Below are 20994 nucleotides of genomic sequence, written 5' to 3'. Positions count from 1 at the left end.
ACTGCTAGCATCGCATAATTGAACTGTAATGAATTCCTCTTACAGTTCAATATGTGACAGAGGTTAAAGGTGCATACACATTGTCAAAGCAATAAAATCAAAAAATTGCCTAAAACCATATCATAATAACATTATTATTGAAACATGTTATCTCAAATTTTGCAAGTTTGTCAAGTATATAATCTGATAAAATTCAGTTTGAACCATTATTTGAGACATCATAAGAACATTATTATTAGAACAACATATAAACATGTTAACAAAAGCACTTCTCAAACTCTAGTTTGAGTATTTGAGACAAAATTTGAGAATTTACAGCTTCAAAGTCAAGAAGGGAAATTGTTGACCAAGAATAACTCTAGAAACAAAATAAAATCTTAACAAAATCTGAGTTTGTTTACACTATCAGAGTTTATTTATTGTTGCTATTCTAATTCTAATGGCTATCTTTTATTCTATATAACAGAAAATCATATATGCTTGGAGAATATCTTGAAATTCTGTTTTTTTATTATATAAATAAACATATTAAAATTCAATAAAGATATGTTCTGCTGCATCTACAATTAGAAAATTTTGTTTTCTCTTCAATATAAACATCAGATGTTGACCATTTCAATCATGCAGAAGTTTCTTATTTCAAAAGTCAAATGTTGTTGGTATGAATCTTATGAATGTTAACAGTAGAGAATTTTCTGTAGGTAAATTACAAAAATTTGATAGTGGTTAAATACGCCTGGTTGAAAAAATTTGAGATTGCTGAAAATATTGATCATTCAGATTCATAATCCAAAAGTCAAGTTCTGAATGGACAAAATCATCTAGGACAAGATAACTCAACTTCCGGCTCAAATTTCACAGCACCACTATAAGAAAACTTTGTGAGCAACAATCTTGAAACAGCTAGAAAATCAGGAAAATGGTGTCTTCAAGATCTTCCATTCTTTCGATGCTCCTGATCCTCCTCCTAACTCCATTTGTAGTTTCACTTCATCTTCAGGATAGGTTTCTAAAATGTCTCTCAAGAAATTCTGAATCATCCTTTCCTTTCTCCACTGTCTTGTATGCTCCAAACAACTCATCATTCACTAGTATTTTACTCTCTACTGCTCAAAACCTCAGGTTTACGCTGCCTTCAGTACCGAAACCTGAGTTAATCTTCACTCCTTTGAAAGAATCTCACATCCAAGCTGCGGTTATTTGCTCAAAGAAGCTTGAGATTCACCTTAGAGTCCGTAGTGGAGGCCATGACTATGAGGGACTCTCTTATGTATCTGATATTGCGAGACCTTACATAGTTGTCGACCTTGCGAAGTTCCGATCCATTAGCGTTGATATTGAAGATAACAGTGCGTGGGTTCAGGTGGGTGCCACGAATGGTGAACTTTACTACAGAATTTCTGAGAAAAGCAAAACTCATGGCTTCCCAGCTGGTACTTGCTCAAGTTTAGGTATGGGGGGGCACATTTCAGGAGGTGCATATGGTGCCATGCTGCGAAAATATGGCCTTGGAGCAGATAATGTCGTTGATGCACATATAATTGATGTTCATGGAAGACTTCTTGACCGAAAATCCATGGGCGAAGATCTTTTTTGGGCCATCAGAGGAGGTGCAGGGGGCAGCTTCGGAATCGTCACCGCCTGGAAGTTAAAATTGGTTTCTGTACCATCAACGGTGACAGTATTTACAGTTACTAAGACTTTAGAACAAGGTGCAACGAAGATCCTTTATAGATGGCAAGAAATTGCTGATAAACTAGACGAGGATCTTTTCATCAGAGTACTCATTCAGACAGCTAACGTCACCTCCCAAGCTAAAAGAACTATTGCTACCACTTACAATGCCTTGTTTCTTGGTGATGCCACCAGACTTCTTCAGATAATGCACCACAGCTTCCCTGAATTAGGTTTGCCCCGACAGGATTGTATTGAAACAGACTGGATCAATTCTACCGTGTACCTTGCTTTCTTCCCAAATAATACTCCTCCTGAAGTTTTACTTCAACGGAGGAATATAGTCAAGCTATTCTTCAAAGCCAAGTCGGACTACGCCAAAGAACCCTTACCTGAAACTGCACTTGAAGGGTTATGGGATATTATAATGGAAGAAGAGCTTCCTACAGTAGCATTTACTCCTTATGGTGGAAAGATGAGTGAAATTTCTGAGTCTCAGATTCCTTTCCCTCGTAAAAAAGGTATCCGGTTCATGATTTTGTACTCGGCCAATTGGCAAGATGCAAAGGAAAATGTTGCAAAGCATGTAGATTGGACTAGGAAGGTTTACAAGTACATGCAACCTTATGTTTCCAAGCATCCAAGGGAAGCATATATCAATTATAGGGATCTTGATTTGGGCATAAACAAGAGGACTAACACAAGCTTTACAGAAGCAGGTACTTCCTGGGGTCTTAAGTACTTCAAGAATAACTTCCACAGATTGGCATTTGTGAAGGCCAAAGCTGATCCTGACAACTTCTTCTGGCAAGAGCAGAGCATCCCACCTCTTCCATTTCACATGAGATGAAGAGTTGGAGAGATATTAAGCATATTTTTTTTACTCGCATGTTCAATTTCCATGTTGTATTCTGATTGAACCAATGTTTTGAAGTTACTTGGCAATTTGACAGAAAGAAATCCCTGCCTTGTTGCCCAATTTCATATTTTATTGTTCATTTCAAAAATAATCTTGCTTGTTATCCCTTCTTTCTAATCCATTTGGTAAAGTAGTTGACTAAACTGAAATCGATAGGGGATGTTAAATGGCATTGAAAATCTTGTTGGACTTCATACTAATATGTCCAGATAAGAATAAATATGATTAGTTTTATATTTGATCTTTATATTGTCAAATTATTGTCTACAATAAGCTACCAGCTGCCAATTATTGTCAAACTTCGAGCTTTATTTTATATATTCTGGCATTGGAGTGTCAAAACATATGATTTTGTAGGCGTTTCTTCAATAAGTTAAACCAATATACAAGGCACGAACGCCTTGCAAGCTAACAGTGCTGGGGTTGGTGCTGGGGCGACAGTGTGTGCATGGACTTCCGGCAGGAATTTGTGCTGCAGTTGGTGTTGGTGGGCATTTGTGTGGAGGTGGGTTCGGTACCATGTTGAGAAAATATAGCCTAGCTTCTGAACATATTCTTGATGCAAATATGATGTGAATGGAAGAGTTCTTGATAGAATACTGAACCTCTTTTTTCAGACTGTTTTGTGTCCATTTCTCCTCAATTTTGGTGTCAAAAACCTCCTGCCTCCATGAATTTGAATTTTGCTTTCATTTACAATTATTATGAATGCTAAATTTGATAGTTGGTGAAGTTATGCCAGTGGCAGACCGGTGAGTGACGCATTATAACACTTTGTATTTTTTCGGCCACTACCTGGATGGCCTCTTTTTTTAATTAATTTACTGATTTAAAAAAAAAAATTATAAGGAAAAAGGTAAACGACACGCATGTGTACTTTAATGGAAAAAAGTAAACGACATGCAAGAACGTGTACTCTAATGGTTATGTATGTATGTAATAGCTTGCTTCAATTGACAAATTCATTGTAGATTATTTTTTTTTATTATGTAATGGAAAAATGTTACAATCATTAACGTGTAAACTCAAATCCAATAAACCTCTTGATGAACAAAATTAAGAAGTCAGAAACCTCATGATTTTTATTTCTTGCCATCTATAAAGGATCTTTAGTTTTGAGTTTACCCAAATACCATACGAGAAAGTAACTTCAAAGAAGAAATTTATTTGAGCCAAAACAACATTATTGAAAATTAAGAATTGTGATACCGATTGCACAAAGAATTGGATTGCTCTCTATAATATCTTAGAAAAAAAATACTCTTTTTTTTTATAATCAAATGCTCTTTTTTTATTACAAAAAATAATATTAATCCAATACAAGGATGACATTGCTCGCATTGCATAATTGAATTCCTCTTATAGTTCAATGTTTTTTTTTTTTTTTTGATAAGCAACATGAAGCCTATAAAAAGCAATGATAAAATTTCAATGAGGGCCTGTTGGGATAAAGCAATAAAGCCATAAAACCAAAAGAAAGCAATCGAGAACAGAACATATGTCACAAAAGCAGGGGGGCTTTCAAGGGAATATGATATCCTTCTTTAAAAATAGTCAACAGTGCCGGCTAACAAAATTAAAAACATGTTGAAAATCCCTTGAAAGATGAAGCTGGAAATAATACTCATGAGGATGAGCATGGCCTGCCAATATCAGGAATTCTATCAAATTAGCACCCTCAATTAGAAACGTGATTCAAGAAAATTATCTGAACAACATCTTCTCAAACTACAGGAAACACTTGAATCCTCAAAATCTGCTTCATAGAAAACGCACACAGGGTAAAGAGCTAACAAACTCCAATTACCTCTAAAGATCTTGAAGAATCAACTTCTCTCCAGAACAAAATATTCTATCACGCCAACCAGTGGTATGCTTCTTTAAGCCCTTCATCTTCTGGTCAAGAATAAATAAAGAACCCTTACCTGAAACTGCACTTGAAGGGTTATGGGATGTTATACTTCAAGAAAAGCTTCCTACAGTAGCATTTACTCCTTATGGTGGAAAGATGAGTTAAATTTCTGAGTCTCAGATTCCTTTCCCTCGTAAAAAAGGTATCCGGTTCATGATTTTGTACTCGGCCAATTGGCAAGATGTAAAGGAAAATGTTGCAAAGCATGTAGATTGGACTAGGAAGGTTTACAAGTACATGCAACCTTATGTTTCCAAGCACATGCAACCTTATGTTTCCAAGCATCCAAGGGAAACATGTGTCAATTACAGGGATCTTGATTTGGGCATAAACAAGAGGACTAACACAAGCTTCACAGAAGCAGGTACTTCCTGGGGTCTCAAGTGCTTCAAGAATAACTTCCATAGATTGGCATTTGTGAAGGCCAAAGTTGATCCTGACAACTTCTTCTGGTATGAGCAGAGCATCCCACCTCTTCCATTTCACATGAGATGAAGAATTGGAAAGACATTAAGCTATTATATATTTTTTTACACGCATGTTCAATTTCCATCTTGTATTCTGATTGAACCAATGTTTTGAAGTTATTTAGCAATTTGACAGAAAGAAATCCCTGCCTTGTTGCCCAATTTCACATTTTATTGTTCATTTCAAAAACAAGCTTGCTTGTGATCTCTTCTTTCTAACCCATTTGGTGAAGTAATTGACTAAACTGAAATCGATAGGGGATGTTAAACAGTGGCATTGAAAATCTTGTTGGACTTTATACTAATATGTCCAGATGAGAATAAATATGACTAGTATTATATTTGATCTTTATATTGTCAAATTATTGTCTACAATAGGCTACCAGCTGCCAATTATTGTCAAACCTTGAACTTTATTTTATATATTCTGGCATTGGAGTGTCAAAACATATGATTTTGTAGGCGTTTCTTCAATAAGCTAAACCAACATACAAGGCACGAACGCCTTGCAAGATAACAGTGCTGGGGCTGATGCTGGGGCGACAGTTTGTGAATTGTATTATTGGGTTGCTGAGAAAAATCCTGTGCATGGACTTCCGGCAGGAATTTGTGCTGCAGTTGGTGTTGGTGGGCATTTGTGTGGAGGTGGGTTCGGTACCATGTTGAGAAAATATGGCCTAGCTTCTGACCATATTCTTGATGCTCAGATAGTTGATGTGAATGGAAGAGTTCTTGATAGAAAATCAATGGGAGAGGATCTGTAATGGGCTATTAGAGGAGGTGGGGGAGCAAGTTTTGGGGTTATCCTTCCCTGGAAGGTGACCTTCCTCATGCTCCAACAACTTTACTGTTTGGCAAGACACTAGAGCAAGGAGCGACTAGGCTTGTTCACAAGTGGAACATATGGGGCCAAATCTTGAAGAAAATTTGTTCATTAGGGTTATTACAGAAGCTGTTGGAGATACAAGGAAAGGGAACAGAACAATCCATGCTACTTTTAAGCACTCTCTTTGTTTCTTGGAAGAATTGATCACCTTCTTGAATAATGTTTTCCTTGACTTGGGCTTAAGAGCATAGATTGTACTGAAATGAGCTGGATTGAGTCTATTCTTTACTTTTCAGGGTACCCTAAAGAGGAAACTATAGAAGCCCTTGTAAATATAGCAGATTTTAATGAGCACCCTCTAAAGCAGAACTCTTTTGAAAAAGTTAAGGAACTGGTGTTTGGAAGAAGCAAGAAGAGAAGCCGGTATTAATCAGGGACGGAAGAATGGAGGAAATATCAGAATCAGAAACTTCATTACCATATAGAGAAGCTATACTGTACAGCATACAGTTTGGTCAAGTCAGGTCATCAAATTGGATAAGGTACATATACGAGAGCATGACTTCTTACATGTGTAAGAATCCCAGACTTGAAAATCAAAGAAGGGAGCATACTTGCTTAAGCACTGGATCATCCTTAAAAATTAATAAATTTGAAAGATGTTCTAAACTCCAACCTTCAAGAATTTTTATTTAGAGGATTTAAACTAAAAAAAGTATTTTCAAACAAGCTTTGATATAATCGAAGGCGGGCCCTTTTCATGTCTTAAATGTCCCACTCATGCTAAGATCAGTGTATAATGGAACGATAATATTGAGAAAAATTGGGGTGATGGCCCTTGTCGTATAGACAAACACCTTCTCCACAATGCATGTGAACATAACAACAGTCCCTGCTAATTGCCGAACGAAATAAAAATGACAAAATGCAGTTGATATGGAGAGCCTGAAATCTCTAATTAGGGTATCAATGGTGTCTTCATGTAAATATTTGCTAGTAACAAACGGCCTCTCACAATATCCCTAGTTGACAGTCAAATACAAAACATAAATACCCAAGATGGTAACCCCAGAAGTAGAAGGAAAAATGAATCACATTGTTCTTGTTTCTCTTTTGCTTTCAGTTTCATGGGCAACTTGTAGTAGTAAAATCCATGAAAACTTCATTCAATGCATGTCAACTGAGTTCAATTCCTATACTAAATCCTTTCAAACCATATTCACTCCTCAATCCCCTTTGTATTCATATATCTTGCAATCATCTAAACAAAATTTGAGATGGTTGAACTCCACATCAAAGCCGCAACTCATCATTACTCCATTTCATGAGTCTGAAATCCAGGCAGTAATTCTTTGTAGCAAGAAGCAAGGGTTACAAGTCAGAGTTCGAAGCGGTGGCCATGACTATGAAGGTTTATCTTTTCTATGCAAGACACCATTCATCATCATTGATCTTGTCAATCTTAGAGGGATTGAGATGGATATTGAAGATGAAACAGCATGGGTTCAAACTGGTGCAACACTTGGTGAGCTTTATTATGCTATTGCAAAGAAAAGCAGAGTTCATGGATTCCCAGCAGGATTATGCCCTACTGTGGGCGTTGGTGGACACGTTACTGGAGGTGGGTTTGGTATCTTGTTAAGGAAATATGGCCTTGCTGCAGATAATGTCATTGATGCTTACTTGATTGATGTAAATGGGAGGATTCTTGATAGACAAGGAATGGGAGAAGACTTGTTTTGGGCTATTCGAGGGGGTGGTGGAGCAAGCTTTGGAATCATACTGTCATGGAAGATCAAGCTGATTCGGGTTCCACCAACTGTGACTGTATTCACTGTGCCAAAAACTATTGAACAAGGTGCCACCAAGCTTGTCCATAGGTGGCAATACATTGCAGGTAAACTACACGAAGATCTCTTCATCAGAATCGTCATTCAGAATGTTGGAGGAGAAAGTACTTCAAACAAGAAGACAGTGGAAGCTTCCTTCAACTCACTGTTTCTTGGAAGCATTGACAGACTAATCACCTTGATGAATGAAAGTTTCCCTGAGTTGGGATTGGTACCTGAAAATTGCACAGAAATGAGTTGGATTGAGTCTACTGTCTATTTTGCTGGATTTCAGAAGGGAAGCCCTTTGGAGGTCTTACTTGACAAGACTCAACTATACAAAGCCAAATTCAAGGCAAAATCTGACTTTGTAACAGAACCCATACCTGAATTTGGACTTGAAGGAATATGGGAACGGTTCTTAGAGGAAGGGCTAGTGTTCATGATTATGGACCCTTTCGGTGGGAGAATGAATGAGATTCCAGAATCTCATATTCCTTTCCCTCACAGGGAAGGAAATTTGTACAACATTCAATACCTGGTGAAGTGGGATGAGGATGAGGCTAGAGCAACACACAAGCATGTAAGTTGGATCCAGATGCTATATAGGTACATGAAACCATATGTTTCCAAATCCCCAAGGGCTGCGTATCTTAATTATAGAGATCTTGACTTAGGCACTAACAAGCATGCAAACACAAGTTATTCTGAGGCTAAGGCTTGGGGTATGAAGTACTTCAAGGGCAATTTCAAGAGATTGGTTCAGGTGAAAAGCAAGGTTGACTCTGACAATTTCTTCAGAAGCGAACAAAGTATTCCAAGCATCCATACATAAAGGAGAAGGCAGTGCAAAGAAAAAGAAATAATGTGTAATGTGTTCCTTGTGAATGCAAGGCCCTTTTTAATCGGCTCCACAGGCTTTAGGTTCAAAACAGGGAACCAATAAGGGGGCAATAATCCCTCCTATAAATTTTACTTGTGACAGATCACCTAGTAAAATTTAACTATTTAGTTAGAATCCAGCAGCAAACTAACTGCTGAGTGCAGAGAGCGAAGTAGTAGCATCAAGTGGATCAATTTCCTAATAATACCCACAGAAATTACAACTTTCAACTACATTACGTCCAAGACCAAAAAGGAACAGAGGAATGAGACTAACCTCGCAGTGGCAGTAATTTCTTGATACAGCACTTGGGAGCAATGTCACAATTGCAAAGACACGCACTATTCAGAACCCGCACCCAGATATTCTTGGCCGGGCTATGCCTAGGTCATGTAAGAAGAGACTATAAGCCTTATAACTGAACATTGGCCTTGCAAGCAGCAACATCCTCAATATGAGCATGAATTGTGCTATCGTAACAGGACAATTGAGGATTTTTACAGGATTATAAAAGCACAGCATGCTCCACTATCACCTGTGCAACTAAGCCAACGAAGTAAACATATAAAATGGCAGGACAAGGAACCGCTGAGAAAAAAATTTGACGCACAAAAGAATTCTTCATGAAGATCTGTGTTTCATATAGAATGCCTATGCTCATCTTATATTCTTTTACCTAAAAATGTAAATTGTAAATTGAAATGGTTCGTTAATCAAATCATGCAAGCTCGGGCAAAATGCTACAGAAGGTGCTTCAAAAAATTTACAAAGTTATTGAAGGTAAGAGATAGGACTCATACAGAAAGGCTTTCACCACGAGCTACATCTCAAAATTTGTGTCGCTAGCTTCTGCCGACTCAGAACTCAAAAAAAGGACAAAACTTGTTGTATGGAGAATTCCATCTCAGAATGGAAAGCCTACTAAAAAAGTGAATCCCAAAAAAATTTCAACATTTTTTTAGTTTCAGCAATATTACAAATTGATAACCACTCGCTATTGAGAAACTCCCGCATCAAACTTGAAGAGTATTGTTGAAGATGGTAATATATTCTAATTGTAACTATGCAATTGTCTCAGCGGACATCAGAAGATGGTAAGAGGCTGAGTGACAATGCTTGCTGCTCCTTGGTCAGTGAAGAAAACCAGCTTCTTATATGATCAATGGAAACGGATTGACGTGACATTGCTGTGAGGCAAGAATTGCTCCGGATAAGCTTCTCAAAATCAAGAGAAAGTAGACCTAGCAAAGCAGTGGCCAAAGCAATTTGAACAGGAAGAGCCATTCTGATGGTAGCATCCCGTGAAAGAAAACCAGACAATTTACACCTCAAGTTTTCTACTCCATTATCTTCATAGCCAAAAGCTGAAACTCCGAGCCTGAATCAACATGGTAGATTAAATCATCCAGTAATTAGTAATGCAAGACAAAAATCGAATTTTGTACTGTCCAAGATAAATGAAGAAAATGTCACCAAGTAGGTTTGCTAAAAGAGTAATTAGTAATCCATAACATGAGAAACAAAATTTATTCTGTCCTAAAAGACAAATCTAAATTTTTGGAGTGCTATATATATATATTTCAATTAACTTCACATTTCTAACTTCCTCGATGCATATTCATATCATGGTAATGGATCACCCATTAATATTCAAAGGTAAACAGCTTTTCAAGATATGACAGTAACTAATAATAGGCTAATTGGTTAAAAGCTACCCTGAACTTTTGATCAACAGGAGATTAGTCCCTAACCTTTTTTTATTCTGATTTAGGTCCTAAGCCTATTTTTTGATCAGCAATGTAGTCCTTTCATCAACTTCAACAGCAAGTGTGGTCCCGTGAATATGCAGAAGTATAACACGTATCTCAAGACACGTGTCATACTTGTATGTGATCAGGTGACCACATGCGCTAATGAATGGATGGAAAACAAGACACAAGGACTACATTTCTGGTTCAGGACCTAAATCAGAATAAAAAATGTTGACTAATGTCCTGTGAAACAAGTTGATGATCGTTTTTAACCAATTAGCCTAGATAATATATAAACATAAACAAAAAACGGATCATGCTAAACATACCTTCCAAGTTGACCAAGGAGAATAACTACAGCAGCAGCAAAGTTGTCTAACTCAGTTTTTTCTAGCATTCCCAACAGCTCAGGTATAATTTTGCTACAGGTCCACTCCCAGCTCTGCATATAGACAAGAAAGACAGGTGAACATAAGGCTTTGCCACATTTCTTTTCAGGACTATGCATAATTGAGTAGTTTACACAAAAGATGTACACGAATGGAAACACTGATACAAAACCAAAAGGGGAAACCACATACCATATTGCAAGCAAGCAACTCAACCAAAGATAGAAGATCACTGAGGCCACACAAAGTCTCATTCATGATATAATTTGATCTCGCAGGCATCACACACTTTTTTAAACTACAGGATGTATCACAATTCATATCAAGGGCAGAATCAACCTCTTCTTGATTTAAACTCAGTTTAGCTGTATCCTTACAGCATAGTACATTGGAATTTGACAAGCTGGGTGACTTCATTGGATGATGCATGATTCCAGAAACAGCACAATTCTGAAGCTTTTCCAAGAGCACTGATGTAACAGTATCTATGGAAACAGCATCTGTTGAGAATGGGCATTTAGCACATGGATGGAACATTCCACCATTGTACCTGGTAGGACTAGAAGCTGCTGAAGCATCTGGTGAATCCCCCCCTTCAAGAAACATTATTATTGATTTCAACACAGTCATTGTCAAATTGTGCTCCCTCGGGAAGAAAAACTTCTCTCCAGCCAGGTAAGCAAAAATGTGTAGTATAGTAAGTACAAAAACAGTATCACATTTGTGCATCAGCAGAAGACTGTATGAAGCCTGACAAAGAAATCCAGTGCAGTCAATTGCTGCACATATTGAAGCTAGTATGATACTTCCACCCACTAAAAGGTCAGCTGAAGCTGATTTGGAGGCAAATTTTATATTAACACCGTCCAGAAGGATGTCTATTATTGAATCGCATCCACTCAATGATTCAGAAGATAGATCCACATATATCATCAGTTTCCCATCTAGGAGGAATTCTTCAATGAGGCCAAGCAGTTCATCCAAACAACATACCTCTGCAAACAAGTTTCTTGCCTCAACATCAGAGACAACTGCAATCAAGAAAACACAAGAGTTAGGCTCAACAAAAAATAACCTAAGAGAATAAATACTAGATCATATATTGCAAGGACAATAGAATATTTATAGCATGTCAATATCAGAAGAAAAAAAATTACAACAAATAGACATACCTGCAAATATGTCTTTGGCAAAAGAATCTAAGCAGAAAAGAAAGTCCGGATCCGAAAAGCTGCCAAATTGCCCCCAATTGCAAGCAGAGAAATTCAGCAGCAGCAACGTGAAAAATGTGCAAGCCTTCTCCCTGAAAGATGGAGACAGAAAACAAAGGAGAAAAATTCAATGTTATAATCTAACCAAGCCAGTGTTGTCAAGAGGCGTTGAGGCGCTCGCCTAGGCACTCCAAGCAAGGGGAGGCCCCAGCACCTTTATTAGCCTCAGACGTTGGATTTCAATGAGGAGCCACCTAGGTGAGCACCTTGTGGCACTAAGGCTAGCACCTGCTTGAAGTTCTACCCTTTCTGTTGGATTTTTCTTTATTTTTTTAATTTACCACAAGAAACAACTTAGGGGTATTTTTGTAAAAAACAAAGATTAGGGTGAAAAAAATAAAAAAAATCATTAAAGTGGAAGATGAACCAACAATGAAGGACACTTAAAAGAGAAACACCAACCACACTTTCTTTTTTCAACAGTAGGAGGCGAAGAACAACACATTTGTACAGTTAATACTTTAATTTTTTTCCAAAAAAGTGCATTATAGTTTGAGAGATAGGATTTCGATCATAATCATGAAATGGAGGATATGGAGGATTCAAGTGAAGGAGAGGAAAGCATGGATGGAGATGTTTTTGAAGATTAATGAATAATGTTGATGATATTTAATTTTTCTTTTTAATCTAACAGGCTACTTACTACTATAAATTATCTTATTGTGTTTAAAGGGTGAAAAATATAACTTTATATGACTATGTTATGGTATTTTATATTTCCCTTTGATTTTCTAATGATCTAATCTTAATTGGAAAGATATATATTTTAGATTTATATAATATAATATAATATAATATAAATTTTTTTTAATTTATAGCATATTGCCTTGGTTTCACTCAGTGCCTTTAAACGCCTTTTGCCTTTGACAACACTGAACCAGGCACACAATCTCTATTAACTAACTTGGGAATTAAACTCATGTAAAACTCTACAGCGTTGCAGATATGACATGCTTGAATAGAGATGCATTACTTACTTGGGTAAACTGTTCTCTTCCATTTTTAGAGCACAAAGGATCTTTTGAACCAAACAAACTGCTTGAGTGTCCAAAGAACAGCGAGTCGTACAAGTTCGAGTCGCAGATAATACTCTAGACATGCTTATACTGTCCTTCATATCTGAATGCATCACACAGTATTTAGGGATATTGTCGTGTCTAGAACCAGGTTCACCTTCAATTGGAAACTTCAGGCCCTCATATCTAGAACTTGGTATATTCAGCATCTCAATCTCCAATCCCAATCCAGGACCTCTGGTCTGACCATCAGAAGCTTTTCCAGCATCAACAGCGTTACCGGTGCCACTTCTATTGCCTAATGTATCAAGGGAATCTGCATGGCCTCCATTTTCATGAAGTACATCAGCACAGGAAATTCCAAAGGAGCAGTCTTTTAATTGTTTGGAACTAATTTCAGCATCAATGACATCTAATCTGAAAGAAGGCACTAGAGATTCCTTTCCATTAGGTAAACTTCCAGGGAAGCTTTCATCAAGCAAGGGTTTAAAATTATCCATGTTATCAGATATTTCAGCACCTGAAGACCCTATCTCAGGAAGAATTGGGGACATAGGCATTTCCATTGCTCTCCTGTAACATTCCTCATCTGCAGTGTTATCCAAGTCCAACAATTTCATATAATCCCCATTGGCTACTTCCTCAAAACTTACCATACCTTCAGGGCTGCTTTCAAAAGAATAACTAAAACCTTCCCTGCATGCTTTTGAGGCTTCCAATAAATTATTGGCAGTAGCGGAGATATATCCACAGGCATTTGCATCTTCATGGACCTCTTTCCCAGCTATTTCAGTCTTCTCGGGCTGATCTATGCCAGATAAACAGTGGACAATTACATTCTCTTCATGAGATATCTTTCTTTTCTTATGAATCCTCCCATGCTTACCATATGAACCACCTTGAATATTAGATTCTACATATTTGGCTTCTTCCTGTGGTTTTTCAATTTGCCTGTTTAACATACCATGCAAGGCAGAGAGTTTCTCTTCCATCTGCAGGTGCAGCTTCTTACCCTCCGAATACAGAAGTTCAACAGATTCAACTGCATCAAGGATCCTCCTCTTCCTACCATGGCTATTAACTCTTCCAATCACATCAAAGCTATGAGGACTTCTAACACTATTGTCAGCTACCACAGCAAGATTTTCATTGTGCTGTACTTCAGTGACTTCATCAGAAATTCCAGAAATTGTTGTCTGCGCCCTAAAGTTATCTTCTACCAAGTTCTTTGAAGTGGGAAAAGATGGACCCCCTTCCTGTGAGCCGACCAACTGACCATCAGAAAAAGATGCCGAACTGGAATTTATTGCAGAAGTCTGTAACAGTTTTTGGTTAGAGCCTCCAAGCAGAGACTCCAATTTAGAATCAATACCTGAGATGGAAGCAGCATAGTTCCCACTGGATGGAGAAACCAACGGAACTGTACAGTGAAGTGTTTGCGGGGGATGTTCAGAGACAGCCAAAGCCATGCAGCTAGGCTTCAGAAGTTCACTTTCATTATTAGAAAACATCTGACATTGTTCTTCTGCACACAGTTTTCTGTTCAACTTTGACCTTTGCATGGTTCCGTGGTTTCCAAACTGCCAAGATCATCAAACAATCCAGTTAGCAAACTACTAGCCGAGGCTTGTGCAGATTTTAATTACATAGAATGGAACAAATGTATTAGAAACAACAATGAATGCACAAGCAAGGACAAAATAACACTGATTTAAGTTCTCAAGTCCAATGATATAAATATAATTATTAAAATAAACATTGGAATAATTACTAAACTAAACATTTGAAATGCTAATCAATGTGCTACAAAAGCCATGAAAAGATGCATAATTATTCACTCAAAACATCGAATAAACATGGGAGACACCATGCTTTTCTTCAACTGATAAAAATTCAAATCTAATATGGTTTTATAGCTAGCACTAACACTCCCACATGAGAAACAAAGTGAATGTTACAAAATGATCGAGAATGAATGTGTTCTGTGTAAACTAAATAAATAAGAAGGGGAAAGAAAGCAGAGGAAGAGAGAGGAAGAACTCATGTTTCCTATTCAAAGAGTGAGGAAAGAATATTCTAACGAATATGACAATTCCAATACATATTGTTCAATTGTAAAAAATATCGACCACAGCTATCATAAACTTCAATAAAAAGATAGTATTGAGAGAAAATGTCTTTAAAGAGGCATCAGGTAACCAAGCGCATCTAAGAAAAAACAAACAGAAGCTTAGTAACGAATGTCAAATCCTGTTTGCTACATTTCAAAAATAAATTGCAGTGCCACCGTCATAAAAACAAGTGTCTTGTATTCCAAATTAAAAGTTCAAAAGAATAGGTTGTAAGAGATTCAAAAGCGAGATTGACCTTTTCCATTTTCTCTGTACCTCCATCGCTGGATGAGAAATATCTATCCAGTACATCAAGGCGAAACAACATTTGACCAAAATCAAACTTCAAGCGAGCTAGTTCTTGCTGAAGAAAACTATTACGGTTTTTTTCCATCTTAGCCACTACTTTGGCATGCTTTAATCGCATCTTTTCAAGCTTCACTTGCTTTTCCAAGAACTTCAGTTTTGTCTTTTCCACATTCATAACTTTGTCAGGTAAAACTGAAGAAGCCACAACAACTTTTTTGGAGGATTGGAGTTCCTGTATCTGCTTCTGCAATTCTTCAATCTTTATTTTATCTTCATGAAGCTGACGAGACAGCTGATCAGCACGGGATTTTTCTTCTGCTGCTATCTTCCTATTCATTTTTGATAGGTTTCTTAGCTTTTCCGCTTTCACCATCTCTGAATCTGCATGTTTTTTCTCAGTAATAGCTTTTCGCTTCTCAATATCTAACCTTTTGGTTGCTTCCTTGTAATTTAAGAACTCCAAAACCAGCTTTGATTGATCTGAATTGTTCTTCAAATTTTCCAATGAATCCCTATTTGTGGCATCTTCACCATTCGTGATTTCATCAGGTTGATCATCAAAAGTCCCACCCATATTTTTGGACTGTATGAATCCATTTATCCCCTTCTCCAGTTCCTCAATCTTTATTCTAGCATCTTCTAACTGCCGAGAAAGATTATCAGCACGAGACTTTTCCTCTATGACCTTCCTTCCATTTGTTTCAGCAAGTTTCCTTTGCTCCTTTGCTTTAGCCACCACTGAATCAGCACGTTTTCTCTCTTTCAGCACCTTGGCTTTTTCTGCTTCTAACATTTTGTTTGCATCTTCAAGCTTCAGAGTCTCAGCAACCAATTTTGATTTTGACTCAGCAGCTTCTTTTTTTAAGGACTCTAACTGACGCTGATATTCCTCAGCCTTCTGTGGTTTCTCAATTCTTTTTCTCGCATCTTCCAACTGCTTGCAAATGTTTTCAGTGTGAGATTTCTCTTCCATGAGCTTCTTCCAGTTTGCTTCTGCAAGCTTTCTATTTGCCTCTGCTTTCACCATCTCTGAATCAGCATGCTTTTTCTCTTTGGTCACCTTGATTTTTTCTGCTTCGAACTTCTTGTTTGCCTCTTCAAACTTCAAAGTTTCAGAAGCCAACTTTGATCTTGCTAGCTCAGCTTCTTTCGTCAATGTCTCCAACTGAAGCCGATATTCCTCAGCCTTCTTCCACTCACTACTAGCATGCTTCCTCTCTTCCTCAGCCTTAGCCTTTTCAGCTTTCACTTGTTGCCATGCTTCAGCAGCTCTCTTCCTCTCCACCTCAGCCTTCTTCTTTTCAGATTCCGCCCTTGTCTTCTCTCTCTCATGAAGCTCCTTGAGCCTATTGATTTCCTTCTCCCCTTTAGAAACTTGATCTTGAAGAAGCTTAACCTCCCCATTTTTGTCTTCATCAACCATACTTCCCTTCTGCTGTAAGGATGATATTTCAGACTTTAGGGCAGAAATCTCATTTTCCAAAGAGACTCTCAAAGCCGCTTCTTTCTCTTTCCCCTCTTTCTCAGCTTTTACATGCTTCCATGCCTCTGCAGCACTCTTCTTCTCCACTTCAGCATTCTTCTTTTCAGAATCTGCTCTTAGTCTCTCTCTCTCAAGAAGCTCCTTAAGCCTACTGATTTCCTTCTCTCCTTTAAAAAACTGATCTTGAAGTAGCTTAACCTCTGTATTTTCAACTTCTGGAAATGCACTTCCCTTCTGATGTAAGGTGGATACTTCAGACTGGAGGGCAGAAATCTCCTTCTCCAATTTAACTCTCAAAGCCGCTTCTTTTTCTCTCCCCTCTTTTGCAGCTTCCACCTTCGCTCTCTCTTCCTCACAAGCTGCAAAAACAAACTAACTTATATTTCTATACCACATGCAAAAAAGTATACCTGCATGGTAGGTAGTACAATACAGTATCAAATAAAAGTAGCTTCCAACATGGCTTTTCCTAATCATTCATTCGAACATCACGCATCTTCTACACAAATTAACAAACTTGGCATTATCATCAGTACTAAATAACAAGTGAAATAGATATATTCAACCAAATAGAAAAATGGGCTATCAAAATTTCAACTTCAAATCAAAAGCCAACCCAACAAATCAATATTATAACAAGATCATCTAAAAAGAAAATCGAACAAAAAAAAACTCCATTAATTATTTTTCAAAAAACAACATATCTAACAACTACATCAAATCAGGTTCTTCAAAAAAAAATGAAACTTTTACCTTTATTGAGACTAACATTCTCAGCTTGAAACTTATCAGCTTGTTCAGTCAAAAGCTTAACTGCTTGCCTCAAACACTTCCTTCCTTCTTCCAACTTCCCACACTTCTCTTTCCACTAAATTCGAAAAAAAAAAACCACAAAACATTAATCATCGGAAATCCAAAAAACCAGAAAAAAAAACCATATTATAATATCAAATGCCACAAAACAATAACTTACCACTTTGCAGCATGGATTATTCACTGTGGCTTCCTTCTTTACTGAAACATCAGCAGCCATGGTTCTTCAAGAAAAACCAAACGCTAATTCATGAGGCATTGCTAGTTGGATTATTAATAAATAAAGGGACTTGATTTGACTTTGAGTTAGAGTGATAAATCAGAGAGGATAGAAAAACCCTAAAAATGGACGAGAAAAGAAAAAACCCTAGTAATTTAAGAAAAACAAGAGGGAAAAAATAAGAAACCTAAGTGGATACGGATACGGATACGGGACGAAATGGGCCGACTCTTCCTCAAAAATGGAAATTAGAACCAACATTTGGGCTTTTCTTTTTTCTTGTTTATTTTGGTTTCTGATTTGATATTCGATCCTGCACACCTCATTGTAAACGTCGATTTAACGTTGTCTGAGTTTTTAAAATTTTAATTTTTTAATTTAAAAATAATATTTTATTCGTATTTTTAAATTGCTTTGATGTGATGATATTTTGATGAGTTTTTAATATTTATATTTTTTAGTATTTTTAGATTATTTTGATGTGTTGATAATATTAATAATAATTTTTAAAATATAACTGTAATTATTGATAAATATATTTTTAGACATAGCTGGGGGTAAGCCTGAAGTTGATATTTAAAAATAAATAAAAATAAAAAGTTAAAGCTTATGTTTTGAAGATGGGATGGATTTTATTGAATTAATTAAATTTTTGTATTATTATTATATTAAAACTTGAATCATTCAATTTTTTTTCCGAGTGTAAACAAGCTTATGCACAAATCAAGATATCTTCGCTTCACATGCGTGTGATAGGTAGAGAGACTTTATGTGACTCCAAAAGCAATTATTAATAATATTATATGATTTGATTTTAAAGAGAGACATAAATAAAATACAATAATAGAAAGAAAATTCTGGTTAACAAAAACAATAAAACCCATAGGCTAATCATTGTAGAAAACAGTGTGTGTATTCATTGTGACAGTAAAAAAAAAATATTCTTTGAAAAAAAATTAGGGCTTTGGAGGGTGGTTTGGTTTTTCCAAATATTCAAATCATCATTCAAGAATTGTTGAAAGTTATTTTTATTTTTCTAGCTTTTTAACAGTTAAATTACTTGTTCATCTCATGATTAAAAATGAATTGTTGAAAGTTATTTTTATTTTTCTAACATTTCATGATTAAAAATTTATTGAATTGTTGGTTAAGAATATGTTTGTCTTTTTGTTTTTTACAAAATAATAAAATAACTTTCTTGCCACTAGAATTTTAAAAAATAAAAGCAAATGCTCAATGATAATTTCATCTTTTTAAATAGGTTTTTTAGTGAATTCTAGAATCGTAATAGATATTTTAAATTTTTTATACTTAATAATTAATTTTTAAATTAAAAGTTATAGTTTCACATATCAATGTACAAGAGGCATTCATATTTTTTAGATGGTGTATGTTATCTAGTAGCCAAAACTTGTGCTCTAATGTGTCTTTCAAGACACCACCTTATTTTTATTTTTTTTAGCATGGTATGAGACAATAAATAATAGGTGGTTTGTTATTGATGGTTATTTTTTTTCACCTTTTATTCTCTCTCTTCTAGAGAGAAAGCATGTTTGTTTTCTTTTCTTTTCCTTTATTTTTTTTAATTTCAGTTTTATATTTTTAATTATTTATTTTTATCATTAACCATTTAAGAAGTTTTTTATGTTTTCAATTTAGTTTTTAAATTACAATTTATCGTATATTAGTTTTTTAATTTTCACTTTATTCTTTTGATTTTTATTTTTTTTTCTTGGCTCTTTTGTTAAAATTTTATTAGTTTTCAATTTCACTCTTCAATCAAAGTTTATGTTTTTTTTTTTCAATTTAGCCCTTATTATTTTGATTTGTCTTTCCTTTTGTTAAAGTTTTTTTTTCAAATTAAATTTTTTTATATCTTCTAATTCATTTTTTATTTCGATCTCCATTCTTATTTTTCTAATTATAGGTTTTTGTATGATTATTTTTTCTTTAATTTTATCATTCGACATTTTATTTATCCAAGATTGGGCTTCATAATTTTTCTATTTATTATGCTTCCAATCTAATAACATGAGCCATAAATTTTAAGAGTTAGAATGGTTAGGGATCATTTTTTCCTCATTTTTTAATGATTTTATAAAAAAAATTAATTTTGTTTCTATCTTCAAAAAACATTCTATTGATTATCCCAATCTCATGACTTCAACAACGAGTTTTGCAGACCTTTCTTGGATAAAGGATATTTAAAAAAATATTTTGTTTTGTATTTAATTTTTGAAGAATTTTTTTATTTTATACAAATAAGATTTATTTTATTAAAAAATATTCATTTTGAAATAATATTTATAATATGTTTGGCCCTACATAAAAAAATCATTTTATTATATTCACTTAGTTTTATATAAGTTTCTATTTTAATTATCTTTTATTAATTTTAATAAATAAATTCAATAGACATGGATAAATGTTTTTATATTGTGAAATCAAATATCTTGATTTACAACTATTTCTCAATTTATCCATTTTTTTAGTTATTATTAACAAAAAAAATTATTTATTTATATAGATAATTATTGTTTTATTTGATTGGATGAGCTTTGCAATTTGTACTTTAAATCTTTTTGTGTAAAGAAACATATTGAAATAGCCTGTATACTTGGTTTTAAAAAAAAAAAGAAATCTACAACCCATGGTGAAGTGTTTGTGAAATAGCTAGTAACTCTTATTAGAAATAAAAAGCTTACAAAATAACATTCTCTTATATAGTAAAATGAATTTTCTAAGAATTGATAATTTAGATGTGTGTAAATATCAAAAGCGGGATGGAATATATGATAAGTTATTTACACATTTAATTTGAAAATAATTAATAAAAACTAAAATATACAGAGTTTTCATTAACATAAAATCATTGTTCACTATCTTATAAATTAGTGTGGATTAGTGGTGATATTTTTTAAAAAAATTCAATTTGATACTCGAACTTTATCATTGCATAATTAAGTCATTTTGAGCATAAAAATAGCACTAAATTTCATGTTTTTTTAAGGAGGGGAGAGTTGAATCGAAAGAATAGGGACTAAAGTGAAAAACTCGAGTAATATAAGCGTAGCTTTCAGATTTATTTGTAAAGTGCATTTTAATTGCTCAATTTTTTTTA

At 35.2% G+C, this 20994-nt stretch overlaps 3 protein-coding genes and 1 long non-coding RNA gene across 6 annotated transcripts; 2 read left to right on the top strand and 2 right to left on the bottom strand.

Moving 5' to 3' along the window:
- Positions 1-771: 771 nt before the first annotated feature.
- On the top strand, positions 772-12745 carry LOC105112105 (tetrahydrocannabinolic acid synthase-like). The gene is made up of 3 exons (XM_011007693.1): positions 772-2093; positions 9388-9397; positions 12469-12745. Exons 1-3 carry the CDS (start codon positions 920-922, stop codon positions 12509-12511), a joined length of 1227 nt encoding a protein of 408 aa, XP_011005995.1. The 5' UTR covers positions 772-919; the 3' UTR covers positions 12512-12745.
- Positions 2029-20938, bottom strand: LOC105112108 (uncharacterized). The gene is made up of 3 exons (XR_839701.1): positions 20928-20938; positions 6686-6690; positions 2029-2113 (listed from the first exon to the last, which is right to left on the bottom strand). It is a non-coding gene; the product is annotated as an uncharacterized LOC105112108 (long non-coding RNA).
- LOC105112104 (tetrahydrocannabinolic acid synthase-like) lies at positions 6700-8757 on the top strand. Its single transcript, XM_011007692.1, has one exon. It carries the CDS (start codon positions 6858-6860, stop codon positions 8460-8462), a length of 1605 nt encoding a protein of 534 aa, XP_011005994.1. The 5' UTR covers positions 6700-6857; the 3' UTR covers positions 8463-8757.
- On the bottom strand, positions 9220-18018 carry LOC105112107 (uncharacterized). Of its 3 annotated transcripts, XM_011007694.1 has the most exons (8): positions 17814-18018; positions 17594-17708; positions 15305-17199; positions 12899-14517; positions 11823-11953; positions 10843-11681; positions 10591-10703; positions 9220-9888 (listed from the first exon to the last, which is right to left on the bottom strand). In XM_011007694.1, the coding sequence occupies exons 1-8, from the start codon at positions 17871-17873 to the stop codon at positions 9585-9587; spliced, it is 5076 nt and encodes a 1691-aa protein (XP_011005996.1). In that variant the 5' UTR covers positions 17874-18018; the 3' UTR covers positions 9220-9584. The 3 variants fall into 3 exon arrangements, with proteins under 3 accessions (XP_011005996.1, XP_011005998.1, XP_011005997.1); XM_011007696.1 differs by lacking the exons at positions 17594-17708; positions 17814-18018 and having other exon boundaries at positions 15305-16626; positions 16911-17023; XM_011007695.1 differs by lacking the exons at positions 9220-9888; positions 10591-10703 and having other exon boundaries at positions 10880-10948; positions 11028-11681.
- Positions 20939-20994: the final 56 nt, after the last annotated feature.

Source organism: Populus euphratica, unplaced genomic scaffold (genome assembly GCF_000495115.2).
Source record: "Populus euphratica unplaced genomic scaffold, PopEup_1.0 scaffold324.1, whole genome shotgun sequence".
Taxonomy (NCBI): domain Eukaryota; kingdom Viridiplantae; phylum Streptophyta; class Magnoliopsida; order Malpighiales; family Salicaceae; genus Populus; species Populus euphratica.
The sequence above is the reverse complement of the archived record's forward strand: the minus strand, read 5'-3'. Positions and strand labels throughout refer to the sequence as shown.

Bases quoted from the DNA above. Each gene is read 5' to 3' on its own strand.
- LOC105112107 (XM_011007694.1), bottom strand. From the start codon at position 17,873: ATGGCTGCTGATGTTTCAGTAAAGAAGGAAGCCACAGTGAATAATCCA. The intron at 17,200-17,593 runs GTAAAAGTTTCA...TTGTTTTTGCAG, and splicing joins GAATGTTAGTCTCAATAAAG to CTTGTGAGGAAGAGAGAGCG. The intron at 9,889-10,590 runs GTATGTTTAGCA...ATGTTGATTCAG, and splicing joins CTCCTTGGTCAACTTGGAAG to GCTCGGAGTTTCAGCTTTTG.
- LOC105112105 (XM_011007693.1), top strand. From the start codon at position 920: ATGGTGTCTTCAAGATCTTCCATTCTTTCGATGCTCCTGATCCTCCTC.
- LOC105112104 (XM_011007692.1), top strand. From the start codon at position 6,858: ATGGTAACCCCAGAAGTAGAAGGAAAAATGAATCACATTGTTCTTGTT.